The following is a 20,132-nucleotide window of genomic DNA, read 5'->3' on the forward strand; positions in this document are numbered from 1 at the left end:
CTGGCAGAACTATACAATAAGTTGTCAGCACAGATCCGTTATGGCCACGTGGGGGAATGTACTAGGAAGATTAAGGTTAAATCTGGAATCAGGCAAGGTTGTGTTTTAGCCCCGTTACTTTTCCCCCTTTTTATAAATGCCATGGTTTCCGAGCTGAAGAAGGTCCAAGCTAATGCACCCCTAGTTGAGGGCCAAGCGATCCCGGTACTGCTATATGCGGACAATACTGTTCTACTTTCTAGAACTCCAGTAGGTCTGCAGAGATTAATGAATTGTTTCCTTGATTTTATAAAGGGGCGGAAACTTAAAATTAATAATTCTAAAACTTTTATTATGGCATGCGGGAAAAAGGTGAAAAAACTGAGACCATTTAAGTTTAGGGATCACACAATTGAAGTTGTGAATACATTCTGCTATCTTGGAATTACATTTAGTAGCAGTGGCACTTGGGCACCCGACATCCTTAATATTAAGGCAAAGATGGGTAAGGGGGCTTCAGGGTTTTTTAGATTTGCTTCTAAACTAGGTAGTCGGCGTCTACTAGATATGTTAAATATATACCAACATAGATGTGCTTCAGTGGCACTCTACGGGTCGGGTGTCTGGGGACATTGCCAACAAGGGGATCTGCAAGTTGTTGAAAATGTTTTTTTAAAGACACTTCTTTGTCTTCCAGCGTCGGCCTTAAATGAATTGGTTCACAATGAGGTGGGGTTGGAATATTTGACCGACTTAACAGGACTGAGACCTCTTATGGCCTGGAGGTCTATTTGGGCCAAGGACGAAACTGGTTTTACCAGAAGAATAATAAAAGATTGTCTCCGCCTGGATAAATCTAGCCAGATCCCTTGGCTCAAATATGTCTTGACCTCATATAAAGACGTGCTTGGTTTGGACGTCTCTGCTGACCCAGCCAGCGCTATTAACATTTCAAAACAGGAACTCAAACTTGCCTTTTTGGGGGATAAAGCTAAACTACGTAGAGAAGCAAGTTGCCAGTTCACCACACATTTATTTTACAATCTTAACAACTTGGCAGGCTACGGCTTTTCCAATTATCTTAAAGTAGTCACTAAGCAATCTCACCAGTATGTTCTTACTCGGTTGAGATTGGGCATTGTTCATAACCTGGTAGCTTTCCCCCCTGATGAAAAAACATACGACAACACCCTGTCCATGTGACGGAACTTCTAAACAGAGCACGTTGCACTTTTTGCTAATCTGCCCCTTGTATTTACATTTTCGTATTGCTTATCTCAAACCCCTTTTTATGAAATACTCTGTGTCTACTGTTACAACTGCTATGAGACTTTTATTTGCTCTTTATGTTTTGGATGTCTGCTTCTACACTGCAACTTTTATTCTAAAATCAGTGACCGCCAGGAAAAGTATGGAATTTACGTCCCAATTGTGAATATATCCTTTCCTATATTAATTGTTGCTATGCCGTTCTTATTCCTCCCCTTTGTGTAATTGTAGCGAACCCTGTATTTTATATGAATTGTTTTAATAATTTTTACTGTTGATCTATATAATATTTTGTGTGCTTTTATGATTGTTTATTGAATGATCGAATAAAGCTTTCAAATCGGAAATAAATCGAATCGAATACATGTCCAAATTGGTTTAATGACGAGTTTTATTTAGACAGATTGTTCTTAATGCTGATTGTTTTCTGTTTACTGCTGATGAAATTGTCTACCTCCTAAGGATGAGCAATCTCAGGCTCGAAATTTGCGACCTATATAAAAATTGGTCTTGCGTTTATAGTATAATCTGAAACAAAAACACTCAAAATAGATTTCCAAAATTAAGAGAATAATTGATGATGCAACAAATAATGAATATCAGCACTGCATAACATTTTCAAAATTTCTGAAGCAAGTCAATTTATTATTGAGTTTGACCCGCTAATTGGCTTTTGCATACTGTCATATCACAATGAGCAAATCATCATAGTCTAATACTCAACAAATCTTTGTATGCATTTTGAGGTATGTTTTCATTTTAGTGGGTGTTACTCCAATTTTGTAAGTCCGTTTCTACAAATACATATTTATATACTAGTAACTTTTGTTGGATTTCTCCAGCACAATGAAAATTAGGCCCTGGCCTGCTCAGTACCCCTGACCAATATCTAGATATCACTTTAATTGATTCCCTCATTTTACCACTTTTTAAAATATTCCTGATCTAATTACATTTTTTCCATCATTAGTCACCAGCTCAATAATAACCATTCCTTTGTGTTTATTCTTTGCCACTCCTAGCTAGTCTCGTGAGAGCTAGTTTCTTTCCTACGTGTTCATCCTCTGCCACTCCTAGGAGGACCAATCAAAGTCTGGTAGTATAGTGCCGCTCCTTTCTAGGACCTACAGATCCCTGACTTATCCTTTGTCTGCCAAAGTCTGTGGTGCTTTTAGTACATTTGGTACCCCATTTCAGGTGTCCCAGAAACGTACAGTAGATCCCACAGCTCTTTATTTTATAATTTTATTTCTCCCAAGGGGTTAACCTTTTAGAGTTCCCTTACTTTAGTCAGGGGGTCAGAGTGGGCCAATCTTTCTCATTTTGCAACCAGCCTGAACACTGGAGGACAGACTGTGCGGCCTAACCAACTGTGCCTGGCCAAGGCCTGGCCAACATCTGCTCACTGAAAAAACAAAGTTAAAATAAAAGTATGGTTTGTTTTTACTGTAACACCATAACATGAAACATTGTCATAAATTCACTTTAATATATAATTGAAGTACAATTTATGGGTAAAAATTAAAATAGATTAACATACAAACCATAACTCACTGCACCCTAGCAAACCATACCACACACGCCAAATGCAATTCTCATGACCCCACCCTGATGCAACAGATACAACTAAACATTTCATAAATGAGCTTTCAGTTCAGATTACGTGTAACATTACCAATATCACTATAAATGTGGCAACTACAATTACAGTATTATTTATTGGGTTAAAGATGTGCTAATATTTTAAGACTGGTTTTTAGGCATTGTCACTTATTCATACAAAATATTGTGAGGCCATAAACATTACATTTGGTGGGTGTTTTGGTTTGCATGGCACTTGTGTGATTGTGGGGAAGTGGCGCACTACAGGACAAAATGTTCTGCATAGTGGGCAATGCAGCTGGGGGTTCCGTATATAGTGTATGCCCAAAGGTTCCATTCTTTGTTTAATGTATACTCAGGGTTTGCCGACAGCACAATGAGCATGACCAAAGGCCAAACCTTGTGTTCAGTATGTGCTGAGCATAGCCAAAGGGCAGACGCACCTATTATTCAGTGCTGAAGTGGCCCAAAGTGTCAATGTGTGCTTTGCACATACACATGCTTTGTAATATGTTATTTTATGCTCTCCAGGGTGACACCAAAGTATTACCCTTTGTCCTTTGATTACTGCACGCAAGGTATTGGGTACAAAATATTAACAATGGCCAAATCCTTTGACTATGGCTGTCTGCACATTTTCTTAGGCCTGCCAAACCAATCTCTCTGGGTAGGGGCTTTTGGCACTTGGGCGAGACAAATGGTGTGACCTGTGCCCAGAGCCCATTGCACATGGTCATAAGTGGACTCTGGCAACATACAGCTGGGTGCAGGTTTTCACCGAATCACTTATCCTGAGCTCGCAATCCACTGGGCTATGCAGCAGGGACACTGGAATCAGGGTGTGACCAGATGCCACTCTTTGCAGTCACATCCTTCTGCATGTGTCTGATGTGTTCAATAAAGGTCAGACCTTGTGCTTGCTCAAAGTCTCCTGTTTAAATCAGAAGTAGAGCCTAGTTGCTTCTAGATGAAGGACTGTTTAGCACAAGCCTTGGCTGAGGATTTCTGGGGAAGCCAAAATTTGTACCAAGAACAATCTTTTATTTTGGATCTCATAACCATATTGTTTGTTCAACTAACAACATTTTCCTCCAGATAAATATAAAATTCACATGACTGAAGAATGGAGCTTGGAGAATTACTCTCACGCTTGAGTAGCTCCCAACTGAACAAAAATTATAGAATTTAACACTTCCCATTCCGAAATATAATATTGTTGCCTGACAAGTCACTGGTCCTCTCTTCAATTAATCACTCAATCATGTTTTTTTTAGCACAGCTACTCACCCAAGTGGGTCTCAAGGTGCTGGGGGGTGAGGGGGAGTGCAGGTCCAGGATGTTCAGGGCAATCCGTTGAATATCCAGGTCTTGAGGTCCTTAGTGAACTTGGAAAGTGTTAGCATTTGTCTGAGGTGGTGCGGGAGGGTGTTTCATGCCTTGGCAGCGAGGAAGGCGAAGGGCCGTCCTCCTGTTCTTGTCTTCTTGATGCAAGGCACTGTGGCAAGTGAGAGCTGAGATGAGCAGAGGGATCATTGGGGTGCATATAATGTGAGGGGTAGTTCAAGTATGTAGGTCCGGTGTTGTGGAGGACTTTGTGGCCGCGGGGGAGAAGCTTCAAGGTGATTCTCTTCTCGATGGGGAGCCAATATAGTGTGCGCAGGTGTTGGTTGATGTGGCAGTGATGCGGTAGGTTGATGACTTATCTGGACGGAGGCGTTCTGCACATTCTGGAGTTTATGGGTGAGATTCCTATTGATTCCGACAAAGAGAGGTTTGCCGTAGTCGAGTCTGCTGCTGATGAGGGCGTGGGAGATGGTCTTTCTCTGTTCAAGGGGGATCAATTTAAAGGTCCTTCGTAGGAGTCGGAGAGTGTAGAAGCAGTAGGATGAAACAGCATTAATTTGGCGATCCATTATGAGTTCGGAGTCTAGGATGATTCTGAGGTTGCGTGCGTAGTACGTGGGGGTGGGTGGGTTCCTGAGGGCAGAGGGCCAACAGGTGTTGTTCCAGGCATTGGGGGGTGGGCCCATGGTGAGTACTTCGGTTTTGCCCATGTTGAGATGTAGGCTGCTGCTCTTCATCCACCTGGTGACTGCTTCCATTCCTTCTTGAAAGATATGTTTGGATATGTTAGGTTTATTGGATGGGGAGAGGATAAGTTGGACGTTGTTTGCATAGGATACAATGTTGAGTTTGTGGGATCTGACGATGGGAGCGAGCGGGCCATGTAGATGTTGAACAGGGTGGGGCTGATGAAGGATCCTTGGGGAACTCCGCAGGTGATCGGTATGGGGTCCAAGAGGAAGAGTGGGAGTCTGACTCGTTGCGTTCTGCCGGAGAGGAATGGACGGATCCAGTCAAGGGCCTTTTCCCCAATCTCTGCGTCGTGGAGTCCCCTTGATAGGGTGCAGTGAGAGACTTTGTTGAAGGCTGCGGAGAGGTCCAGGAGGATGAGGGCCACAGTCTCCCCTCCATCGTGGAGGGACAGGATGTCGTCTGTTGCGGTGAGGAGGGCGGTTTCGGTGCTGGGGTTTTTCCTGAAATTGCAAACACAACAGTGATGGACAGAATGTGGATCAATGTCACACATTCACCCCAGTCCAAAGATCTGGGCCCAAATCCATCGTTTTTCCACTCCACACCACCCTGGGTTAGACAATGGCGATATGCAAATCAGCGCTGACCCTGTGCCCCATGGGAACAGTCCAGTCCGAACTACAAAAGCCATGTCCTTCCCAGAACGGAATCAAGCATCCGAGGACCGGCCCGGTTTCGAGGTAACACCTCTCATCAGCCCGGCTAGCTTGACTCCAGTGGTGTGGAGTGCCTGGGACTCACGTCTGAGCATCCCCAGTACACTTAGAGCGGTAATTGCAAACACAACAGTGATGGACAGAATGTGGATCAATGTCACACATTCACCCCAGTCCAAAGATCTGGGCCCAAATCCATTGTTTTTCCACTCCACACCACCCTGGGTTAGACAATGGCGATATGCAAATCAGCGCTGACCCTGTGCCCCATGGGAACAGTCTAGTCCGAACTACAAAAGCCATGTCCTTCCCAGAACGGAATCAAGCATCCGAGGACCGGCCCGGTTTCGAGGTAACACCTCTCATCAGCCCGGCTAGCTTGACTCCAGTGGTGTGGAGTGCCTGGGACTCACGTCTGAGCATCCCCAGTACACTTAGAGCGGTAATTGCAAACACAACAGTGATGGACAGAATGTGGATCAATGTCACACATTCACCCCAGTCCAAAGATCTGGGCCCAAATCCATCGTTTTTCCACTCCACACCACCCTGGGTTAGACAATGGCGATATGCAAATCAGCGCTGACCCTGTGCCCCATGGGAACAGTCCAGTCCGAACTACAAAAGCCATGTCCTTCCCAGAACGGAATCAAGCATCCGAGGACCGGACCGGTTTCGAGGTAACACCTCTCATCAGCCCGGCTAGCTTGACTCCAGTGGTGTGGAGTGCCTGGGACTCACGTCTGAGCATCCCCAGTACACTTAGAGCGGTAATTGCAAACACAACAGTGATGGACAGAATGTGGATCAATGTCACACATTCACCCCAGTCCAAAGATCTGGGCCCAAATCCATCGTTTTTCCACTCCACACCACCCTGGGTTAGACAATGGCGATATGCAAATCAGCGCTGACCCTGTGCCCCATGGGAACAGTCCAGTCCGAACTACAAAAGCCATGTCCTTCCCAGAACGGAATCAAGCATCCGAGAGCCAGATTGGGAGGTGTTGAGGAAGTTATATTCTTCAATGAAGGAGGCGAGCTGGCTGTTGATGGCTTTTTCAATGACTTTTGCCAGAAATGGGAGTAGAGAGATGGGTCTGAAATTTTTGAGTTCAGTGGAGTTCAGTGGGGTTCGGCGAGGGATTCTGCAGGAGAGGTTTGATCTTGGCGTGTTTTGAGCCGCTTGTGACGGTGGCTGTCTTGAGGGAGCGGTTGATGGTTCAGTGAAGCTCAGAGGCGATGATGTCAGTGGTTCTGTGGTAGATGTGAGGGGTACAGGGGTCCATGGGGGCCCCAGAGTGGACTGACTTCATTGTCTTCAGGGGGTCTTCAGTGGTGAGGGCGGTCCAGCTGTCAGGTGTTGGCTGCGTGGTGTCAGGAGTGGGAAGTGTGGGTTACGCGTGTTAGTTTTCATCGTCAAAATTTTCGTAGATGGTCTTGATTTTGTGGTGGAAGTAGGAGCTGAGTTTGTGGCAGAGGTCCTGAGAGGTTTGTCTGCATTCTCGGTGGAAAACCGGCTAGCTCTCTTGGCGTGTGTTTAGGTGGTTTTCTTGAGGGGGCGATGGTGTTGGCCCAGTCAGAGATCCATTTCTGCGTGGTATGTACGGGCTGCGGTGTTTGGGTCGTTGTCTGTGGTAGTTGGAGTGGAGCTGCTGAGGGAGGCTGTGAGCTGGTCTTTGGAGATCTTGTTCCAGTTTCTGCGTGGTAGCGGGTCTCTTCTTGTGGCCTGGTGTAATGCTTTCTCATATCATTCTGTTGTCCTTTACTAATTCCAATATAGGGCTTTTACCTTGCCACAGCATTGATAGATGGCTCCTGAGAGTCCTCTTCCTGAGTAGCAGAGAGAGATTCACAGAGAAACCCCAGATGAAGTACGCCCAGCCCCTGGGGCATCTCTATCTTCAGAATCCCTGAGGAGTATTTCGGAGTTTCAAACTCCGAACTTAACCAATTGTCGATTCCTCAGATACAAACTTTCAGTGACCTAGTTTTGAATCAAACACCACTGTGTTTGCCCTGTTCATATGATCAAACCTGTTTAAACACATCTCATTGTAACATTCTGCCCTTGAGTCAAATGTATGGTATAGCATCCATGGATAAAGGGATTCTCTGACAGGACATGTTCATAAATGTGTCTTCACAGCATTAACATGCACACTCAGATAAAATGATGGGGTGCTATATGAACACAGCCCTGCAGTACCGCAGTGAACTGCTCAACTGCGCTTTCAATATCAAGGCGTCACTTCCTAGTTGCTCTGTACGCTGCATTTCACTTCAGTGTGCGGGAAGGAGACCAATCAGACAAGCTCCTCATTAGCCTCTGTTCTCTGTTATTTAGCATCACCTCCATACACATACCACAGTCTGTCAGAAAGATTAAAGTTATACCCTTCTACATCTTCCCTTGAAATTATTTCCTGCTGCTGACCTGGAATTGGGGGTTGGTGGTCACGTGGAGTGCTGTTTGCTTCCCTCCATGTATGCTCACAAAGACAGCCACCATTTTGCACTCCCCTGACAGCCTAGACCCCTCGTCTGCTATGCAATGCTACACAACTGGAAGAGCAGTGTGATGGGGGCAGCAATACGTTGTAGTGCAGAACAGAGTGACCACTGCCTGGGGAGGCAAAGGACTCTGGGGTCATTTAGAGTTTGGTGCGTCAGGTTCATCTGTCAAAATTGGTTGGATGTCACATCCGCTTTATTTAAATTGTATGCTCATGTAAATAGGGCAGAGGGGACCTGTGTCAAGTTTTTTTTAGAGCCAAACTCTTAATTTTTCACTCTATGCCGGGCTCTCTCACATAACCACTCTCATCGACAATGTGTGCATTTGAAAGGACACAGCACAATTTGCTACCATCTCGCGTTTCATAACCTAAGTGGGGCTCGATGCGATTATTTATGAAGACTATTGCAGGGCTTGCCTACAATGTTACTAGGTAGTAAAGAGAATGCTAAGAGTGAGAGCATGAATTGGCAAAGCCAATAAGTCTGTCTTCTGCATGGAAACAGCATTCGTGCATAACCATGTGCACTCATTAAAGAAACACTCAGTTCTTGACTACAATGTTATAAAGCTTTCAACACTGAAAAAGCTAAATAAAACATGTAAAAGATACATGAATCAATGTTGGCTTTTTCCGATTTCTAAATTGCGATTTTTAAGGAATCGCAATTAAGGAATCGCTGAAGCCTATGCATGTAGAAATCGCTTAAAAAATTGCGATTTTTAAACATTCCTTAATTGCGAGTCGCAATTAAGGAATACCTCCCTATTCATTCCTATGGGCCTAGAGGCCCATAGGAATGAACGGGAAGACATTCTCAATTTGCGATTCTCAATTAGAGAATAGCAAATTGAGAATGCAATTTCGAGAGTGCCAGGGTGTCAAAAGGACACCCTGGTGCATCCCTGAAATTGATCTGTGCACATATGTTGCGCACACACATGCCCAACATCAAACTTTGAAAAATGCACAAAAGTGGATTTTTCAAAGTTTTTGCAAATTACCATGAAGTTCAACTTCATGGTAATTTGCGCCCCCTATTAGCGAAGTCTCTGATTTTTTCACTTTAATGCAATCGCAATTTAAGTAATCGCAATTTAGAGATTACTTAAATTGCGATTTTTGCATTTGGGATGATGCATCCCAAATGCAAAAATAACGGTCGCAAAGGGGCAGATCCTGAGAATCTGCCCGTTTGCAACCGGGTTTTCTTTTGATGCATGTGGCAAAAAGACTTTGTAGTGTGGTGATTCAGTATACTTTTCGGACCTAAAATAGTCCTTGCTTTTCAGTGTAAGCACTCCATTAGACCCCAGTAGGATCAGAGGCGAGAGAGTAATATGTCTACAGTTGAATCCAAGTTCACCCTACGCATATTTTAACTAATTATCAATAAAAGGTGATAAGAGAACTGTGCTGTCAAACTAGACATAACATGAACGACACCTAACAGTCAGATGGAGGTTAGAAGAAAAGAGTACAGTCGAGTGTGGGCCAATAAAAAAGCAGATGAAATAGTGGCAGGGCGTCAATCTCGTATAAATAAACACATCCAGCCCAGAGGCACTGTTACATTGTGAACTCAGAATGTAATACGTAGTCTGCAAGTTTTACATATGCTCCACGACAGCAGCAGCAATTCTGTAATTCACCCTATTAGATCCTAGCCTGTCTGTGCATGAACTGCAAAATATATTTGGTTAAACTTTGCTTCACAAAAGTTATTATTGACTATATGGGTACCGCCACCAATTCGTCTCTTGAAGGTTTAGTTTTGATATATGTAAAAATTTAAATTGATACTTGTATAGCGCACTACTCACCCGCAAGGGTCTCAAGGCGCTACTACGAATACCGCTGTGGAACCCATCCTGGCTTTCCCTGTGAGGTGTCTACTCCTGGGCACCCCCAAGGTGGAGGCCAGGCATCCTTAGCGTTGTGGGGGCCGTTGTGGAGATTAAGCAAGCGATTGCCCAGAGTTGCAGAGTGGGACTCCATGATTGGAATAGGCACAGAGGCGAGAATTATCAGGTCCGTGGAGTTTTGAGCCCAAGACCCGCCGAGGCGGGGAATTGAACCCTGGTCCTGGGCTAGACCTTTGCATCAGGGTCTGCCGCTCTAACCATTGAGCCACTATATAGTGGCAGAATCAACAAATGGTGTTAAACGAGTGCTTATGTCTTTTTTCGTTTGATTGTTTTGTTATGGTCAATCCTTCCACATGATAAATCTAAGCTCTTCTGTATATATATATTTATATATATATATTTATTTTTTCATGTGGATCTTTGTTTTTCAGGTTCCAAAGCAAGATAACCCTCAAAGACATGGTCATGAACACATGGACGAAAGCGCTTGTTCTGATATTGATGACTCTATTTTGTTCATTTGTTTACTGGAAAACGGTGGGAGAAAAAAAAAACTCAATTGGCCTGATGACATACCTACAGGACATTGCATCACCAACAGTGGCTAGCACTACTGCTCCTCTTACCACACTGGATACGCCCAAAGAACCCGGAATCTTCTTCATTGAGACAACAGATAGGATGTTTCCACCAGCACTGGTGGTATGTTCTATTGAGTCAGCAGCCCGGACTTACCCGGACAGACCTGTGTATTTTCTCATGAAAGGGCTTACCAAAAATATACCAATCACTTTAAAGTCGAACTACACAGAATTATTTCTTCTAGCCTCCCTGAAAAATGTTCACATCCTCCCTTTGAGTTTCGAAGAACTTTTCAAAGACACCCCACTGTACTCTTGGTACCATCAGGTAAGTGTCCTGTCTTATGCCTTACAATACGTATATATTACATTAAAATGGGTTTGGGATAAATGTATCAAGATGTTTTGCCACAGCAAAGTCACACATAGGGATGCAAAGTGATTTAAACTCTTGAAAGGTTATTTACTTTCCAGCACACAGCTTTTCTGTGCTGGAAAAGTGTATTTTTTTCAGTACAGATAGAGCTTTGCCCTGCTTTCCGCCACTTTGTGCTGAGAGGGTGTTACCTGGGTGGTTCTTGGGTATTCAAATACAAGCATTCATGTTTTTAATGCAAAGATCTATTTACTAAAATAGACAGACCAGGCTTTGCATAAGAAAATAATACTTCCTCGAGGCAGGCGCAGAGTTGGTGTATATCTGTTTCTATAAACAGTTCGCACAATATATGTTGCTACACTGAACAGCACATATCCATTGTGTGGAATGTTATGAAAATTGTTTAGGCATAGGATTTTGTACTAGATGTGCTTACGTACAGTACAATATCTATGCAAGATATCATACATACACCTTTGCACCATGGTGTATGACACTAGACAGGTTTGTGCACCAGCGCAAGGTAAGAGAGCTGCAGCAGGCCATATTTTGTAAATATGGTTTTGCACTGGTCTCTTCTCCTTGCGTAATGCGGCACGGTGACTTTGATTACTGTGCCGAGTTGCGCTATATTTTTGCAAATTTGCCGCTATGTGTGAGATATTAGTGACTGCACCCGGCATATTCGATTTTGCCACTGAAAAAATGTACACAGAATAAGTGTTGCATGTATTTCACTGGGTGCCATGTGCTTAATTTGAGCCGGTGGTTGCCAGTGGGGGCCAGTAGCACACTTTTTTGGGGACTATCACTTATTTTTTCTCCTCAGACATTTCCCAAGAACAAGAGAGGGTAAAACATACAAAGGGTAATGAAGGAGGAAGAGAAACACAAAACAACCGTCACAAAGGAAGAAAGGAGGAATGCACAAGAGTGAGATAAAGGGGCAGGGAGTGTCTAGCAGTGGATTAAAGAGGAATGAGGTGGACTCAAGTGCCTTCAGCATTGGTAGTCGGTTCTCTGACATTTAATAGCTATGGCCGTAGTCTCCTTAGGAGAACTTTGGGCACCAGCACCCTTTCTTCTACAAATTAACCACTGCCACATAGGGTGTATCCATGCAAATACACCCCTTAATTAAGGCACTGACAACATGAGTTCCAGACCTCTGGCATTCCATCTGTAGGTAGAGTACATTTAAATTCTAAGACCAACATTTCATTCGTTTAAATATTGTGCAACTTGGTGAATGAGTCTCAGGGCCCATTCCTAGAACAGACTTCCACACGGATTTACAAGCCCCTTGCGCCGCTTTTGCGTCACTTTCCCCATGTTAAAAGTGACGCAAAAGTGGCGCAGGGGCTTGTAAATCTGCCCCTTCATGTCTTAGCGCAAACACTTCCATCTTCAGTGACCATTTTGAATTAAACATGCAAGCATAGGAATCCCAAGATTTCGGCCCCTGCCACCAGGTGTGGCATGATCTGAGTATGTGGTCAAAGCTCATATCACATCACAACAATTATGTCAGAATATAGCATCCCTCAAATATACGTGAGTGAAAATAAAACAATTGCTTGCTACTAGATATTCCATGAGAACAGTCTTTTAATAAAGCAGAATACTATTGGACTGGTCGTGGGTGGTGCTGAGATAATAGCCTTCAATCAAGAGAGAGCACTGGGCCCATTTTATCCTCACAAGAAGTCCCACTCACTGGATCTATCTCTCTGGTGCCAGACAATGAGGGGTTGACTGTAATTTTTAAAAACAGGAATTGGTACAGGTTTTGTTCCAAATCAGTTTCTTGTTTTTCTTAGGTCCTGACCACCTTCTTCAGGGTACAGATGAAAGTCTCCATCTGACTACTAATATGCAACCATTAATGCATTATTCCTTTGAGTGTTATTTCCAGGGACTCTAGGTACTTCTGGAACTCGACCCTCACACCACTTCTTTAGAGACCTTTACCCATTTTCATCTCTTCGGAAGGACCGTGGCTTGTCTTTATCTCTTTCACCTTTTGAAAGACTGCCCCTACTGTAGTAGTGGCTAGCAGCTCTTCCATGTACCAGGCATGTTTCCTATTACCATCAACAATATCTGTCACACATTGTGGGCACTTGAAAAAGTCCATGCTCACGTCGTCTAAAGGGATATTTCTCAGATATTCTAACATAAGGATGGCATCTATGCCTGTCTTGATGCTTAGAAGAAGAGCACAGTTAAGTTTTGGGAACTACACTCTTTTTTTAATGTGGGGCCTTGCTCTTTGTGATGATCCGTGCCCAAAGTAAAGAATGTGAATGGCACAAGAAACAACAGCTTTTGGCGTTCTCATGCAAAACTATCTTAGGATCAGCTGTTCCTCAGACAATTGTGTTTAAGGCCAAACATCAAGGACTATGTACATGACCTGTAGGGTGGAGGTGGTATGGTGTATAGATGTTATTACAACGTTCTGAGGTGTTCTTCCCATAAATCCTGAAGGAAATGAAATGTATCATGCAGTTGGCACCACTCAATACCTTTAACACACCTTCATTACCACTCACACGCCTTTACCACACATCCATTCAAACGAGTTAGAATATATAATGCTTTGTACAGGAATGCATGGTAAAGGCATGCATGGTAACAGCATTTGTGTGGTAATGGATGCATTGTAAAGGCATGCATGGTAATTTTATGAATGGTTCATCACAAATCCATCGCTGAACACATCTTGAAGGCACTGACTACCAACCAAAGTTAATGGCACATAGAAGTTCAGCTTCGTCATCAATTACAGTTGCTCCCTAGATCACATTGTTTCCTTCTTCTCACCTATTGTGTTTGGATAAGGGCACCTTGATAGAATGTGGAGCTATCCATAACTCACAGATTATTTTTTAAAGCTAGAGGATCCCATTTCTACTTGAGATAGATGTGATGTGATGTCGGACAATAAAAGAGAGCTACTAAAGGTTCATTTTCAGTGACCATAACCCAGGGATGTCTGTAAAAGTAGACATGGTGGGACTACTGCAGTCTCAAAATATTGCAATGGTTTCAAAATCCGTTTGCAAGTAGCACAACTCTATGAGTGTTACCTGACAAAACCTAGAATAGCAAATCAATACCACCCAACCTTCTTCATTGGTTGTGGCCTCCATTACTGGTGTCCAATAAAAGCTACCTTTTCTTCCAGAGTTGGTTGTGTGATAGAGGCACACATGGTTAAACCACGCATGCCTCTACCACGCAGCCCAAACCACGAATGCATCTTAACCACACATTCCTTTACCATGCATGCCTTTACCACAAAAGTTTGTGGTATAGGCATGTATGGTAAAGGGGTATGTGTGGCTATGGTCGCCACTACCCTGCCCCCTACCCCGCTCTGTCCCTTCAAGTACCCCAACCCCTTTCACTGCTCTATAACCTATCTGACCGTCAAGCCCTAAAAACTACCCCCTCTACCAATTCCCCTTCCACTGCCCTAAGGCCTAAAACCTTGCCCATTTACGTACCCTACCCCACCCCCATTCTGTCCCTTGAACTACCCCAACACCTTCACTGCCCTAAAACTTACCCCGACCCCTAATTCTCCTCCCACTGCCCAAATGCCTAAAATGCTGCCCTGTAAGTTACACTACCCCACCCCTCTGCACTGTCCTTTAAACTACCCCAACCTCTTCCACTGCTCTAAAACCGTCCCCGACTCTCTCCCAGCCCTAAAAAGTATCCCTCAGCCCTACTTACCTCATCACAGTCTCCTCCTGTTTCTGTCTTGCTACAGATAGACCACGCAATGCCTTAACCATACATATACGTGGTTATGGCATATGCACGGTTAAGGCAATCGTGGTTGAGCTTGCGTAGTCGGAACATGCGTGGTCAGACCATGGTGTTCTGACTCTTTCCCTCCAGAGGTTGATGTATGTCATTGTTTTGCCTGGAACAGGGCTTTCGTGATGTCTTGATAGCCCAGCACTTGATGATAACATTTTTTATATGTGTTTATATATATATTTATTCACTAAAAAAACCACAGGTTTCAAGGAAGTTATAGTTAGTTGGACATTTCACTCATACCAAACCAGAGAAATTCGGCCGTTATAGTTAGTTGAGCAAACTATAACTTGCGCCCCGCAATGCACTGCTGATGATGTCATATATTACATCATTCATGACATAGTTAGTGACATCACTGATGACATCACTGATGACTCATCCAGTGACTGTGTGTTTGTGTAAAGTTTTATTTATATATATATATATATATATATGCCAAGGTGTATTGAAGAATGAGTGGGTGTATAAGTGTCTGAATGGATGATTTAGTAGGTGTGTGACTGACTGTATAAGTAAGTGATTAAACATGTTTTACTGATTGCATGGATTAGTGACTAATCTGTGTGAATATCTGTATCAGTCTGTCAGTTGGTGTGTAAGCAGCTGCATGGGTTAGTGAGTAGCTACATGAACTCCTATGTGGGTTATTGATTGGTTGTCTGAGTATCTGTATGGGTGCCTGAGTATCTGTGTGGGTAGGTGGGGGGTATATGACTCTGTGCCTAGATGTGTGAGTGGGTAATTCACTGGGTGTATGGGTTGAAGAGCGTATCTGTGACGGGCTGTATGGGTGGGTGAGTATGTGTATGGGTGTGTTGGTTAGTGAATGGATGTCTCAGTGGTATATGTTAGGGATGGGTGCAAAATCCGTTCTGCTCATGAAATTTGCGAATTTTCGGCAATTTCACGATCCGCAAATCTCGCGAAATTGCTGAAAAATTAGCACATTCGCTTGCGGGTGGATTCTTTTGCACATGCCCGAGTTGAAGCTCAAATAATCAGCCCAAACAACTAGTGAGCACGGTCTAGGCTAGGCAGGTGTGCTTCCTTCCGATATCTACCGCCTACAATTAGATGTAATCCTTGATGGAGGTCTTTGCAACAACGAGTTTCTCTAGCGCAATCCCCTTGTACTTCCTGTGAACAGGAGGCCGCTTTCTCCTCATCTGGTGCTCTGATCGGTCTCTGACCCTTTATAAACAAGAGCCATGTGAACTCGCATAGAAGCCCCGCCCCACACACACTAGGGTATGCCACGTTTTCCCGCCCTTTCCTCACTATGATGGACAGCTCACTCGCGGGAACTCGGCACCCAAACAACTGGTGAGCACGGTCGAGGCTAGGCAGGTGTGCTTCCTTCCCATATCTACTGCCTACAATTAGATGTAATCCTTGATGGAGGTCTTTGCATCCACGTGTTTCTCAAGCGCAATCCCCGTGTACTTCCAGTGACCAGGAGGCTGCTTTCTCCTCATCTGGTGCTCTGATCGGTCTCTGACCCTTTATAAACAAGAGGCATGTGAACTCGCATAGAAGCCCCACCCCACACACACTAGGGTATGCAACGTTTTCCTGCCCTTTCCTCACTATGATGGACAGCTCACTCGAGGGACCTCGGCACCCAAACAACTAGTGAGCACGGTCTAGGCTAGGCAGGTGTGCTTCCTCCCCATATCTACCGCCTACAATTAGATGTAATCCTTGATGGAGGTCTTTGCATCCACGAGTTTCTCGAGCGCAATCCCCGTGTACTTCCAGTGACCAGAAGGCTGCTTTCTCCTCATCGGCCGCTCTGATCGGTCGCTGACCCTTTATAAACAAGAGGCCTGTGAACTCGCATAGAAGCCCAGCCTGTTTGGCCCCGCCACACACACACTAGGGTATGCAACGTCTTCCCGCCCTTTCCTCACTATGATGGACAGCTCACTCGAGGGACCTCAGCTCCATTCGGCGTGGTGGCAAAGTTACAGACACACATGGTCACATTTGTGCAAATGGCAAAAAAATCCGCTAGTTCGCGGGAAAATCAGCGAACTCGCAGATTTTGTTGCCATTTTGCACGAATTTGCGGACCGCGAATCTGCAAAATTCGCCCATACTTAGTACATGTGTGAGTAACTACATATGTAAAAGGCAGTATGTGTGCGTGTTGTAGAATATACATGACTATATGTGAGAGTGAGTGATTGTGAGAGTGGTTGCATGGATGAGTGTGTGCTTGTATCAGTGATTATATAAGAGAGTAAGTATGTGTTAGTATCTGTATGAATAAGTGAGTTGGTTGTGTATAACTGTATAGGTGAGTAACTGGGAGTGTGATTGATTCTTTGCATGACTGACTAGGTGTGTGAGTAACTGTAAGGATGAGTGGTGGTTTGTGAGTGTCTGTATAGGTGTATGAGTGCAAATGATAGTGCTGTATTGATGAGTGACTGCATGTATGAGTGACTGTATGGATGTGTGTGTAGGCCTAGGAATCAGTGAGTGGGTATGTAGTAACTGTTACTGGTTTGTCTATGGTTTCAAAAATGATAATCTGTATTTTATAGTGGGTGTATCAAAGGTTATATTAGGGTATTAGAAGGCGCATCAGATTATCACGTGGATGATGTCATCAGTGATGTCATCAGTGATGCCATTTGAGATGTCATCAATGATGTCACTGACAATGTCATGAATGAAGTAATATGTGCCATCATCAGCAGTGCATTGAGGGGGCGTGAGTTATAGTTAGCTCAACTGATTATAACGGCCAAATTTCTCTGGTTTTGTATGAGTGAAATGTCCAACTAACTATAACGTCCCCGAAAACCTGTTTTTTTGAGTGAATTTTGAAGGTTTTTTAAATGATAATTTCTAACTATAGTGTCCCAGAAACCTATGTTTTTTTTCAGTGATTTTCAAAGGTTTTTAAATGCTAATTTCTAACTACACCTACAGAGGTAGGACATGTGCAGAAAGAGGAAGAAAAGTGCAGAAAGAAGCAAAAGAAATCTAGAAAGAAACAACAGAAGTCCAGAAAGACAAATAAAGGTGCGGAGAAAAACAAGAGATATGCAGAAAGAACCAACAGAGGTGCAGAAAGAGGACTTGTTGCAAAGTTATCCTGTGCCCCTAACTTTTTGCTGACTAGAACTGGTGGTAACTGACTCTGACTAACCAGTCTCGGAGCCAGTGCTATGCTGAAAGACACTTAGAATATAGTGAAAACACCTACATACGCTAGGGTACATTATGGGTTGGGGTACCCCTGTGATTGGCATGACATCCCCTGTAAGGCCCTAGTACATAATAGGGCAGGGGGATTAAAGCTACCTCTAAGTCAGAGGTACATAAAGAGGCAATAAAAGTGCAGAAAGAAGCAACAAAGGGACCAAAACAGGCATGAGAGGTACAGAACGAAGCAAGTGAAGTGCAGAAAGAGGCAAGAGAGGTGCACAAAGAGGCAGCAGAGGTGGACAAAGAGGCAGGAAGGGTGCAGAAAGAAGTAAGAGAAGTGCAGAAAGAGGCAAAAGAATTGCTCAAAGAAGAAATCGAGGTGCGGAAAGAAACAAGAAAAGTGCTGATAGAGCAAGAGAAGTGCAGGAAGAACCAACAGAGGTACAGAAAGAGGCACGAGAGGAACAGAAACAGACAGGAAAGGTGCAGAAGGAGGGAACAGGGGTGCAGAAAGAGGCAAGAGAGGTGCAGAAAGAGAAAAGAGGGGTGCAGAAATAAGCAAGAGCAGTGCAGAATTACCCAATAGAGGTGCAAAAAGAGGCAGGAGGAGTGCGGAAAGAGGTAGGAGAGGTGCAAAAAGAGGCAAGAGACGTACAGAAAGAAGGAAGAGAAGTGCAGAAAGAGCCAAGAGAATTGCTAAAAGAAGCAACAGAGGTGTAGAAAGAAACAAGAGAAGTGCAGAAAGAGGCAAGTGAGGTGTCGAAAGAAGCAAGAGCAGTGCAGAAAGAACCAACAGAGGTGTGAAAAGGGGCAAGAGGGGTGCAGAAAAAGATAAAAGATGTGCACAAAGAGGCAAGAGAGGTACAGAAATAGTCAGGAGGGGTGCAGAAAGAAGGAAAGGAAGTGCAGAAAGAAGCAACGGAGGTGCTGAAAGAGGCAAAAAGGGTGCAGAAAGAGCAAGAGTAATGCCAAAAGATCCAACAGAGGTACAGAAAGAAGCAACAGAGGTGCAGAAAGATGCAAGAGAGGTGCAGAAACATGTAAGAGAAGGGCATGAAGAAGCAACAGAGATGGAGTAAGGGGGAAGTGGGGTGGAAAAGGAGGCAAGAGGGATACAGAAAAAAACAAGAGAGGGAAGAAGGGTGCAGAAAGAGGGAAAAATGTTGTGAAAGAGGCATGAGGGGTACAGAAAGAAGCAAGAGAAATGCAGAAAGTAGCAACAGATGTGCTGAAACAGGCACAAAGGGTGCAAAAAGAGGCAAGAGAAGTGCAGAAAGAAGCAACAGAGGTACAGAAAGAAGCAAGAGAGGTGCAGAAATAGGCAGGAAAGGTACATAAATATGGAACAGAGGTGCTGAAAGAGGTAATAGGAATAAAGAAATTTGCAAGCGAGGTGCACAAAGAAGCAACAACAGTGCAGGCGGAAGCTAGAGTAGTGCAGAAAGAAGCAGAAGAGGTGGAGAAATAGGGAGGAGAGATACAGAAAGAGGCATGAGGGATGCAGACATTTGCAAAAGAGGTATACAAAGAAGCAAGAGCATTGCAGAAACACCTAAAAGAGATGCAAAAAGAGGCAAGAGGGGTACAGAAAGGGTTAGGAGAGATGCACAAATTGGCAAGAGAGTTACAGAAAGAAGGAGGAGGGGTACAGAAAGAAGGAAGAGAAGTGCTTAAAGAAGCAACAGGTACTTAAAGAGGCGCAAAGGGTGCAGAAAGAGTCAAGAGAAGTACAGAAAGAAGCAACAGAGGTACAGAAAGAAGCAACAAAGGTACATAAATAGGCAGGTAAGGTACAGAAAGAGGGAAGAGGGGTACAAAAAGAGGTAAGGGGTGCAGAAAGAAGCAAGTAAGGTGCAGAAAGGCAACAGAGGTACCAAAAGATGGAAGAGAATTGCAGAATGAGGCAAGAGAATTACAGAAAGAAGCAGCAGAGGTTTAGAAAGAAGCAAGAGAAGTGCAGAAAGAGGCGCATGAGGTACAGAAAGTAGCAAGAACAGTTAAGAAAGAACCAACAGAAGTGCAAAAAGAGGCAAGAGGGGTTAAGAAAGAGGCAGGAAGGGTACAGGAAAAAAAGGAAGAGAAGTGCAGAAAGAGCCAAGAGAATTGCTGAAAGAAGTAACAGAGGTGTAGAAAGAAGCAAGAGAAGTGCAGAAAAAGGTAAGTGAGGTGCAGAAAAAAGCAAGACC

General features: G+C 44.0%; 1 protein-coding gene across 2 annotated transcripts in view; it reads left to right on the forward strand.

The window, feature by feature from the left end:
* Nucleotides 1-20,132, forward strand: part of LOC144791187 (alpha-1,4-N-acetylglucosaminyltransferase-like) — a 492,472-nt gene that overhangs the window by 234,907 nt on the left and 237,433 nt on the right. For both annotated transcript variants that reach the window (XM_078665831.1, XM_078665832.1), the window contains exon 2: nucleotides 10,422-10,899. In XM_078665831.1, coding sequence (XP_078521957.1) covers nucleotides 10,450-10,899 — 450 coding nt within the window. In that variant the 5' untranslated portion in view covers nucleotides 10,422-10,449. The remainder of the gene's footprint in view (nucleotides 1-10,421; nucleotides 10,900-20,132) is intronic.

The sequence above is a fragment of the Lissotriton helveticus genome, chromosome 11 (genome assembly GCF_964261635.1).
Source record: "Lissotriton helveticus chromosome 11, aLisHel1.1, whole genome shotgun sequence".
Lineage (NCBI taxonomy): Eukaryota > Metazoa > Chordata > Amphibia > Caudata > Salamandridae > Lissotriton > Lissotriton helveticus.